The 11,778-nt window shown below is 35.8% G+C and overlaps 2 protein-coding genes across 2 annotated transcripts in view; both read left to right on the plus strand.

Annotated features, from left to right (window-relative positions):
* The window catches only part of LOC308700397 (cationic amino acid transporter 2), a 9,135-nt gene extending 3,713 nt beyond the window's left edge, over positions 1-5,422 (plus strand). Inside the window, 8 exon segments of the mRNA XM_081382016.1 lie at positions 1-34; positions 665-887; positions 964-1,100; positions 1,305-1,407; positions 1,485-1,615; positions 1,720-1,886; positions 2,092-2,200; positions 5,244-5,422. The exon segment at positions 1-34 is cut by the window's left edge and continues 26 nt beyond it. Of these exon segments, the coding sequence (XP_081238142.1) occupies positions 1-34; positions 665-887; positions 964-1,100; positions 1,305-1,407; positions 1,485-1,615; positions 1,720-1,886; positions 2,092-2,200; positions 5,244-5,380 (1,041 nt within the window). The 3' untranslated portion in view covers positions 5,381-5,422.
* A 1,448-nt stretch (positions 5,423-6,870) lies between these two features.
* On the plus strand, positions 6,871-10,635 carry LOC308701256 (platelet-derived growth factor receptor-like protein; the record flags this gene model as incomplete). Its single annotated transcript, XM_081383454.1, has 6 exons — positions 6,871-6,928; positions 7,718-8,021; positions 8,130-8,281; positions 9,118-9,411; positions 9,504-9,643; positions 10,384-10,635. The coding sequence occupies 6 exons, from the start codon at positions 6,871-6,873 to the stop codon at positions 10,633-10,635; spliced, it is 1,200 nt and encodes a 399-aa protein (XP_081239580.1).
* Between the last annotated feature and the right edge of the window lie 1,143 nt (positions 10,636-11,778).

Consider the following 11,778-nt stretch of genomic DNA (forward strand, 5'->3'; position numbering starts at 1 on the left):
GCATTCGTTGGCTTTGACTGCATTGCAACTACAGGTAAATCTGGAAGCAAAACATTTTTATATTATAGTGGGCAACAAACATTTAAACTGCCACTCAAATCTTTTTTAATGTTTTTGAAAGAAGTATCTTATGCTCACCAAAGCTGCATTTATTTGATTTAAAAAAAAAAACGGTAAAAACAGTAATATTGTGAAATATTATTACAATTTAAAATAACTGTTTTTTATTTTTCTATATTTTGAAATATAATTTATTCCTGTCATGGCAAAGCTGAATTTTCAGCAACATTACTCCAGTCTTCAGTGTCACAGAAATCATTCTAATATGCTGATTTGATGCTCAAGAAACATTTCTTAGTATTTTCAAAGTTGAAAATATTGTTAATATTTTTGTGAAAACCATAATAGATTTTTTTCAAGATTCTTTTTCAAATTTAAACAGCCTTTATTTAAAATATAAATCTTTTCTAAAAAAAATTATCAAAATGTATCTAACCCTTTGATCAATTTAATGTGTCCTAGTTGGCAAGTTTTTTATTTTATTTTGTCCTAGCTGAATAAAAATATTAATTAAAAATAAATAATAATAATCGTATTGACTATATATATTATCATCAGCAGTCATGAATATTAAATTTCTAATGTATGAATACGGATTTTCTAGGCGAAGAGGTTAAGAACCCTCAGAAGTCTATACCTGTGGGTATTGTGGCCTCTCTGCTTATCTGTTTCCTGGCATACTTTGGTGTTTCGGCTGCTCTCACATTGATGGTGCCATACTACCAACTCAACATTCAAAGTCCTCTGCCTGTGGCCTTTGCTGACATTGGCTGGGGTGCAGCAAAGTATGTTGTGGCGGTCGGATCTCTGTGCGCTCTGTCAACGAGGTAAAAAAAAGTCAGAGTGAGAATTGGATCTCTATTATGTTTCAGAACAGTTACAGATATTTCATTTAATCTGCAGTCTCTTGGGGTCCATGTTCCCAATGCCCCGTGTCCTGTTTGCCATGGCCAGAGATGGACTCATGTTCAAATCGCTATGTAAAGTCAGCTTGCGGCAGAGTCCAGTGGTGGCCACACTATCCTCTGGAACTGTGGCGGGTAAGTGGACTGAAAGATTGTTAAAAAATGATCTACTAATCGGATATCTTAATTCTGCCCTCTTTTTCATCTCTCACATATGACAGACTAAGCCAAATCATAAGACTAGGGCCTTTTTCTCTCTGTGAGATGAATAGTAAATTCAGTGCAGCTTTTGTTTAAAATACAAAAGCCCTGGCAATCATGTGCTCTGCTTTATTCCAGCAATAATGGCTCTTTTATTTGACCTGAAGGCATTGGTTGATATGATGTCGATTGGAACCCTCTTCTCCTACACACTTGTGGCTATTTGTATTCTCATTCTAAGGTTGTATTCCCAGCTCCGCACTTGCCTTCTAGCATCACAATGCAAATCTTTGAAGCTAAAAGTGGTTTCTTTCAAAGGTATCAAGAGACAGCTTCAGAGGAAAATGATTTGCGCACACCCACAACCTCCATGTTTGGGTTTTTGAAACCCCCTTCGTTCCCTTCCAAAGAAACTTCAAACACTGTTACAACCTGCACAGTTTTTCTTGGTGTGTAGAAAACCTTACCATACTGAAATTCTACAGAAATCGCACAAAAATGTGACCTCAGGCAGCAATATAAGCCAACTTATTTCATATCTTTGCTTTTGCAGTTGTGTTGGTGCTTATCCTGTCACTGCTGATGAGCAAAGCTATCAGATCTTTGTTGTTGCTGGAGATCTGGAGTGTTGTGAGTGTATCTGTGATCCTGGTCATAATCTTCCTCATAGTCTTCATTATTTGGAGGCAACCCCAGAACCCAACCAAAGCCTCCTTCATGGTGAGCAGGGGACTTATAAAACATATAAGACTTATATATAATATAATATAATATAATATAATATAATATAATATAATATAATATAATATAATATAATATAATATAATATTATTAATATAATATAATATAATATAATCACCTAATTTTATAAAAATATAATAAATATATATATATTTGACAGCACTTTTTTTTTCTGTGACCACAGGTACCGTTCTTGCCTTTACTCCCTGTGGTGAGTGTGTTCATCAACATTTACTTGATGATGCAACTGGGAGGAGACACCTGGGTTCGCTACGCTGTGTGGATGGCTGGGGGTATGTGATGCAAAATATGAAATATGCTGAAACCCAAATTTATGTATTAAAAATATGTAAATATTAGGGCTGTGTATTGGCAAGAATCTGGCGATACGATACGTATCACGATACATGGGTCACGATTCAATATATTGCAATATATTTCGATACTGTGCATAAGGCGATATATTAGGATTTTTTAAAAGTAAAATATATTAAAAATATTTTAAAAAAAGACATGATGTGCATAAAAGTCAAAGAAGTTTACTTTAGGTAAACAATTCAGTACACAGAAAATCAAACTGCCAGTTTGGGCTTGTGGTTTACAGGTTCTTAGCGAGCAAATGTTTATATGCTCAAGTAGGCCATAATAAAAGAAAATAGGTACAAAGCCCCTGTCACAATACAAAACAACAACGTGAACTGGACGAAAATGAATGAAAGTGGATGAAAGTGAACAAAATAAATGTGTCATATTGAAATCAAGTTTTATGTGATAAAAGATTTTAAAAGAACTGGACGCGCGAATGAGGCGAACCGCGCCGCACTAAACGCCTCGTGCCGCAGGACCTCCAGAAGCGCGTAAACGCGTCTTTGCATTGACTTAACATTGCAATCACTCGCGCCAGATGCTCTCTTCGCGTTTGATGTGAACGATGCACGCGATTACATTTAGAAATAGACTAGCTTTGTTTCCAAATGCACCAAGCAAAGATATCCTTTCAATTGTACAAACTTTTATAAAACCAGCCAATATAATCACAATAAACACATCCAAAATGAAATATTTAACATAGGCTATATAACAACTGCGCAACGTCTAATTTGTAAACAAAATGATTTACGCACTAAATCCAGCATAAACTCCGGCACAATTTGCATATGTTTAAACTCTCAAGGTAGACATCACATCCCGAACCTCACAGCAATTGGGTCCGTGTAACGCTTCACAATTCAGTTTTCAGACCATACAATGCAAATGCAAAAATGAAAAATTGAAACCAGACATTAATTTTTCTTGTTTTTCCAGTTACATTATCAATGGATATTTGCATTTTTCTCCCCTTTTTCAATTTTACTTTTGCTAAATTGTGACTTCAGAAACAAACATTCGAATAAATGAAATCTAACCGATTTTCTATTTTTCCATTTTTCGTCTTGTAATTTGTGCCGTGGGCGGTACCATTAGCACGGGGGTGTGGCCGTGGACTAACTTTACTATCATTTCATTGATGTAACTGCTTTATTTACACTGCATGCACGTTTGAGGAGAAGTTTAAAAGACGGAACACAGGACGACATTTTTCACCCAAAGTGCCATCATTTTTATTATTAATAGTCTGTGCTAAATTATAAGGCAGTCTCGGACCGGCCATCGTGAGCAGCCGGGAAAAGTGAAATCCCAGTGGCCTGGGTATGATTTGGCACATTGCCCTTGTTTGTATTTACCTATCCATTTTTACTTTATTTTATTAATATATAGCTATCTGTTGTTGTTCATTTTACATGGTAGGCCTACAGTAGCCTAGGCAGCCACAACCATGAGATCCAGACAGTTCATTTTCAGTGCAGCAGAACGGGGGTGGCTCGCGAGATCCTTCACGGGAATCTAGAATAACGATAAAAGTTATAGCCTACTAAGCAAAAATATAGAAAAAAATAACCATACCCCCCCCCCCCCCTCTCGTTTGTAGGCTAATACAATATTTAATGTCTATAGTACTGATTCATTATCGAATGGCGAATTTAATGTGCTCGAATAAATAAATAAAAAACAAGCTGGGCAATGTGCCAAACGTAGCAAGATATTTCTGTTTATTTATTGAAAATAAATAAATATTATTGCTCTTGATTTGCAGCATAGTTAGCTATAGCCTATCGCCTCATATCCCAGCGAACTGCTTCTATTGTAATGAAAGTTCTACAACTGTGCTAGATTTAAGGGCATTTTACGGGAACGAGAAGCACAGAAACTCGAAGCGGATGCCGTGGTAACGAACAATGCCCGCTATAGTGAAAACATCTGCATCTTTATTGTATTGTAGGCTAGGCGAGAAACGAGAGCTAAAAACCTAACAAAAAAAACAAAAAAAAGAAGAAGCTTTTTTCCTATATTTTCGCTTGGTAGTATTTTTATTAATAAGGTCAATACAAAACAGGTAGGGCAATGTGCCAAATCATATCCAGGCCACCGGGATTTCACTTTTGCCGGCTGCTCCCGATGGCCGGTCCGAGACTGCCTTATAATTTAGCACACGTAGACTATTAGCCTAATAATAAAAGTTATGGCACTTTGGGTGAAAAATATTGTCCTGTGTTCCATCTTTTAAACTTTTAAACTCCTCAAACGTGCATGCAGTGTAAATAAAGCAGTTACATCAATGAAATGATAGTAAAGTTAGTCCACGGCCACACCCCCGTGCTAATGGTACCGCCCACGGCGCAAATTACAAGACGAAAAATGGAAAAATAGAAAATCGGTTAGATTTCATTTATTCAAATGTTTGTTTCTGAAGTCACAATTTAGCAAAAGTAAAATTCAAAAAAGGGGAGAAAAAGGCGAATATCCATTGTAACTGGAAAACCAACAAAAAAGAATGTTTGGTTTCAATTTTTCATTTTTGCATTTGCATTGTATGGTCTGAAAACTGAATTGTGAAGCGTTACACGGACCCAATTGGCTGCCGACTGCGTTTTTCGCTTGATATTTGTATAAAGGAACTGCCCAACTTTTTGACGCTCTCGGTCGCTCTCAACGCTCTCTCCGGTCCGCTGTCAATCCTAAAATGTCCAGTGGACACGCACCGTTATAGGCGAGCCTGGCGAGGACACTAGTGGTGCGTCTCAGCATAGCTATCTAGTGGTAGGGATTTAAACAACATAAACGTGAACCACTGTCTTACGGTCTTACCATGAATATTTTTGGACGTAAAAAAAAAAAAAAATCGATCTTGCGTTTTTGAAAATCGATACAGTATTGCAAAATAAAATATCGCGATACTCAAGTGTATCGATTTTTTCTTACACCCCTAGTAAATATGTGTCTTTTTTTTATGCACAGGATTCCTAATATACTTTGGATATGGAGTGAGGAACAGCGTCCAGAGACAAAGGTTACTCAGCAGTCAGGTCACCATTGAAACCATTGAATCCAAATCTGATAAAGATTCCTTTGCACCTGTTACATCCGTCAAGTAGATGCCTTTCTTTCTTTCTTTCTTTTTTCTTCTTTTTACTAGAGCTTGCATCATATTTGCAGTGAAATCTTTTTATACTTTTTATAATAAATGAATAAATAAATAATAATTCTGAATCTTCAAGTTGACTATGACATCTTTTATTAAATTATACACCACCGTTCAAAAGTTTGGAGTTTTTAATGCTTTTAGAAGAAGTCTCTTATGCTCACCAAGGCTGCATTTATTTCATGAAAAATACAGTAAAAAGAGAAACAATGTGAAATATTATCATTATATTATAATATTATATTTTCATGTATTTTAAAATGTGATTTATTCCTGTGATGGAAAGCTGAATTTTCAGCAGCCATTACAGGTGATTTGTAATGCTCATTACATGTTCAGTCTATAGGCAGGTTGTGTTTCTTTACCAAGTGACGTCGCCAACTACTGGCCTGGCAGCATATAATACAGCGTTTTTAGTCGTTTTCGTGGATCATTGTTGCCTGTACGTAAAAAAGCAAAGGAAAAACTTTTCTTTATACATTACTCCAGACATATAAATGTCTTTATTGTAAATATGGATCATTTAAAGCAACTTTGCTGAATACAAGGATTAAAAAAAATCTTACTGACCCAAAAGATTTGATTGGTAATGTATGTTTGGGGAGAATGTTTCAGTCATGAAAAAAAAAAAGAAAAAAAAAATTCAGCATGATTTGAGTAAAATAAAGAACATTTAAGGCATTACCATTGTCAAATTTTGTTGTTAATTTTGATGTATGTAAAATGTAAGCATGTCAAACAGTTTTGGAGATTTCAGCCACTCCTCATTCAACTTGTACTTGTATAACTAGAAAATCGCTGCTCAGAGGAGTTGCTGAGTGAACTGATGTACCCTTAAGGGACTTTGATCTTACTTTCAAATATGAGGGCACAAAAGAACAATAGTACCATTCACAAAATCCTACCTGTGGCACACTAATCAGATTATTAAATCAAACAGAAAAGCTCAGAAAACTGTTAAATTCTGCGGCAAAGTCTGGGCAATGAGTTTATAGGCCTATGTTATGTCATTTGTAGTGCTATTGCATTTATGCACCAGATAAAATATCGATTCGCAATATGTGTGGATCAATTTTAAGTTTACCATGTAGTCATTCGCAGCAACAAATTTTCTTGTGACAGATATTTTCAGAGCTAGCAAACCTTAGACTGATGGCTCTGAGTTTTTACAGCTAAATAAACATTGTCTGCTTTTTCAGTTGGATGGCCAGTTCTCCTCAGGCCCTGATTGGTAGAATGAACACAGAAAGGATCCATTGAGAGTAACCAGAGGAATTTAGGGTGTTCATGCGACTCTCATAAACATCTGACCCCTCACTCACTCAGTTCCTCCTGTACCGCTACCTTTCTAATTTTCCCTTCTCTGCGTGTATGCTCAAGATCTGGGAACGTATACCAGAGTGAACTAAAGTGTGTTTGTGGTCGCTGTGAATATTCTCCGCCATGAAGTGGAGGGTGGTGCTCTTTGCTTTTCTTGTTTCTCTTTTGATCATTCAGTTTGGTGAGTATCTTACATCTTAAGAGGCCACGTTGTATATTAGATATGACTTTAAGTTACAAAAGGAGATGGAGAAAAACATTTAACTGTACATTAAAGCAATGCATGTAAAACATTTAAAGTTGCATATAAAATACCTCAATGTGATCATTTTTTTGGTGCACTCAAGTACCCTGTTTAAAATGTTGTACACATGAGAAATGTTTAAAAATCATGTACATGCACACACACACACACACACACACACACACACACACACACACACACACACACACACACACACACACACACACACACACACACACACACACACACACACACACACACATACAGAGAGAGAGAGAGAGAGAATAATTTTGGTAACAGAGTAATAACTGAAAACCTTTGCAGTGCATGATGCTGTATCCACACCACTAGGTGTCAGCATAAGTTGTTTTTGCTGTTTTTTAGGAACACTATTTCAACAGACCACTTTAAACATTCTACTAACTATTGGTAACTTTGCTACTACATGTCAACTACCAGTCATTAGAGTATTAGTAGACTGTCTGCTTAATATTTGCTAACCTGTTATTTTGATGCTCCACAACAGACGTTCTATAAGTAACTCAGTTGATTCTGCTAACACTAACCCTAAATTGAACCTAACAGTCAACTAATACTCTAAGGCCTGGTTTCACAGACATTTAGGACATTTAAGTAGCTTTTATAAACGTGCCTTAGAAAAAAAAAAAAAAAACAGTACTGGTTAAATTTCAACAGTTTCAGAATGGTTTGTCATATGAAAAACAGGCATGTGCCAAAAGGTTGAACCTGACCCGAAGACCAAAGCTGAGAAGAGACCAAATGGAAAGTCCAAGACTGTGAAGGGGACAGGAAAGGCAACCTCTTCCAAACCTAAAGTGAAAACCACCCCTGTGACCCCTAAAGAAGCCCAGACGTACCTCACCCAGGTGGTAAACAAGGGAAGGTTCCAGAAAGTGGGCGACACGCTGACTGTCCAGGCAGGGGATGCGTTAGAACTGAGGTGTAAAGGAAATCCTGTCCAATGGGCTGTTCCCGCGTATCTGGAAGAGGATGATGAAGGACGACTCAGGTATGAGCTAACAGTGACAATTAATCTGTGATCACATTCGATTGAATTAGTTTAGTTCAATGAATCAATTGCTGTTTTGCTTTTATTTATTTTTGTCCGTATTTTTAGGACAGTTCAACATGAACGTTATGGCACACTGATATTGGCAAATGCAACAGCAGCAGATACAGGGGAGTACACCTGCTATCCCATGTACTGTGAGGAGAAAGACTGCAGAAAACAATATGACAAAGGCGTCAAAGTCTTCATCTTTTTCTCTGGTAATATGGGAATGAAATGTGATGAACAGCATGTAAATTATACAAGTATTCTATAGGTAATTTTATAGACAATCTATTGTGGTTTGCCTCACACAAACTCAAACTGAGTCAGATTTTAAAAGGTGTGTAGTGTATTCCAGCCTTTAGTACACTATCTATATTAAAGATGTATATCAAATATTTTATTTTGCCTGTGGAATATTTGACTCTGATAGGTTAATAGCATTATTCAGCGGTCAGATATTTTAAAATTTTTCCTCATCTTTTATCTCAGTTATTGATTATAGTAAAAGTGAACTCAGAGGACTTAAAACTTACTGTAATATTGTTGCAGTGTTTGCCTTATTGCTTTTATACATTGCAATTAACTATGTTTTTCTTGGTGGAAGCTTTAGGATAATAATAATAATACTACAATAAAATAATAAATGCATTAAATATTACTGAATAAAATATCCCTTCACCATTGATATACTATTATAGTTTTTAATATTTTGAATTAGAAAAATATATATTTTCAGTTAGTAAAAATGTTTTGTAATTTTCATTAGATGTAAAATATTTCTATAATTTTATTAAGTTTTAGTTTTTACATATTTTAGTACTTCAACTTAAACTATACAAATATTAGAACTTTTTTTAGATTTTATTTCAGTTAATGTTTATTTTATTTGAAGTAATTAAAATGTTTTATATGATTTTAGTTTTAGATTTTACTGTTGATCCTGATTATTTTGCAATAATGAATGTCTGACTGAACTTCATCCTTTATATGTGTACTATCACAATTTGATCAACACAGAGATGACAATTGTCCTTTGGTATTTCTCTCTTAGACCCTCAGGAGTTGTTTGTACCTTCCTCTGATTATTACGAGGTCATTCAGCTTCGCACTAACTGGCCCACCGTCCTGCCCTGTCAGGTGACTTCTCCGCTAGCAAAGGTTAATTTACACCGGGAATTTCCTCCAATGGAGGTGAATGTGGATGGACAAGAGATCTCCTTCGACGTTAAGAAGGGCTTCACCATTCACAGGCCGAAACAGTATCATGCTGGCTCTCTCTACTGTGTGGCAAGCCTGGGGAACCTTCGCCAGAGCTCAACCAAGTACATGCTCATCTATGTCAACTGTGAGATTTTTGTCTTAATGCAGTATATTGCACGTTACTATATAAATCAGATTGCAGAAATGATTTCAGAAAGCCTGTATATACCCTTGCAGATCCAGCCGCCCCTCCGTCTCCTGCGATCCAGACCTCCTCTGACACTGTGGCAGTGGGACAGAATCTCCAGGTGACATGCACTGTGGTGGGAGAGCAGAACGTGGTGGTGGACTTAACCTGGGAATATCCTGGACAAAAGGTTATATAATAAGTAAACCAAATAAGTACACACAGCCTCACTATATTTAATAATATTTTAAATATTTTTTGTATTGACAAAAACAGTGATTTTTAAATAAACCCTATAAAGCCTGATATTTTCAGGAAAAATAAAAATTATTGAAGTTTATAGAACTTTCAGCCAAAATATATAATAGATAAGAGGGAAAAAACACCTTAATGACCTTAGCAAAATATTCAATTATAGGTACAGCTTCTGCTGATATTTATATGGCCAAAAGGTCAAATTGAATTCTGATAGCTTGTAACGTATATCAGATCTTTAAAACAGTATAGCAGACTTTACTTTCATGAAATGCATATATAAATACAGTAAGTTCAGTTGTCACTCTAATAAGTCTTAGTAAGATGATATTTAAATGCTTAGTTTAAAAGCTCTGTAATTTTATATAATGCAATGCAATGCAATAATGATTGAGACGTACAAACGTTCCTCTTAAGCCTGATCCATCATATTTTGATACATTTCAACATGACCCCCCTCCCCCCCAAGCAACTTGCTTAAAATAAAAGTATAGTTTTTCATTATGTTGATTATGTTTTTAGCATGTTGATAATTTAGATACTTTTTTGCATTGTGCAATCAAATATTATACAGCAAACTTTTGTAAATTAAATAAAAAAGAAATACAATTTTAAATTGAACCCATTATTTAAAAACATTTATTTTAAATGATTCTTTTTATTTTTCATTATCAGATTGGGCGCCCGATGTACACCCAGGACAGCGTGCAGACAGTGCAGGTGGACGGGCAGAACCGACAGCGAACTCAGGCGGTTCTGCTGGTGGATGAAGTCAGAGAGGTTGACCAAGGAACGTACACCTGCACAGCTCAGAACCTACAGGGTTCACGTTCTGCATCCACCTCTGTCAAAGTGCAGTCAGCACGAGCCAACACCAAGCCTAAAAGAAACCACGAAGCCCGTCAGAGAAGTCCCACAGAAACCTGAAAACCTGGATATTCTTTCTTAGTCATAACATGCACTACTAAATGGCTGTAAATGAACAAGAATGTTCCTCACAGAACACTGTATTTTTACTTCTGTGTAGACACAAGCCAGATGCAACAGTCTGTTTGTTTATTTTTAACGCCATGCAAGCATCAGGGCAATTTTAATTATTATAAAACATTTTAACTTGACATAAGATAGAAAATCTAAAATACATTCGGGTGATACATAAACATAATAAACATGTTTCTGAATAAAAGCATTTTCTAGCAGTATATCATAAAAATTACAGTCCGCAGATGCAACAGAGCAAAACGGTAATAGTGCTTAAATTTGCACTACCACGGTTTCACTGACCCTGCTGCAAGAAAGCAAACGGGATTGTATATGTGAGAATAAATATCATCTGAGCACAAATTTACAATCAAACATGCAACTATAGAAATGCTGGCATTAATGGATAAATACAAAAGAGGGTCTAGAGTCTTTTTTAGAGTCTATTTAACAACATAGGCAAACTAGGCTATTTACACATTTCTAATATTGTGCAGTTTTGAATCCTGTACCTACATATGTTTTTATACTATGAAAATAAAACACATATGCCAGCTTCTGTTTTTTTTGTGTTCAATATAAACTATTACTGTTATAATCAGACTTTATAAAGCCATTGTTTCTGAATCAAACTGAATCCCAGAAATAGCACAGCTGTATAACATTACCATCAGAGGGTGATTGTGATGTTGAAAACACAGGACAGATGCTGAATCCGCAAAAGCAAAGTGTTCGTATCATCACAACAACCACTGGCATTACAGCCCATTAAACCCCTGACTGTATTTTAAACCCCCAAGTATTGATATTCATAATGGGTTAGCAAGCCATTGTTCAAAAAAAGAAAACATGTTTATTCGTATTTTCTTGCATAGGTGCACAGCACTTTAATAATACATTGTAAGTTAAAGTTGCTGAACTTCAGTAAGCTAGAAAGCTAAACCTCAGCGTATTATAATGATTTCTGAAGGATCATGTGACACTGAAGACTGGAGTAATGATCCTGAAAATACAGCTTTGCCCTCATCTGGAATAAATTACATTTCAAGATAGGCCTAGAAACAGCTCTTTTAAATGGTTTTACTGTAT

The sequence above is a fragment of the Scardinius erythrophthalmus genome (genome assembly GCF_964197995.2).
Source record: "Scardinius erythrophthalmus genome assembly, chromosome: 13".
Classification (NCBI taxonomy): domain Eukaryota; kingdom Metazoa; phylum Chordata; class Actinopteri; order Cypriniformes; family Leuciscidae; genus Scardinius; species Scardinius erythrophthalmus.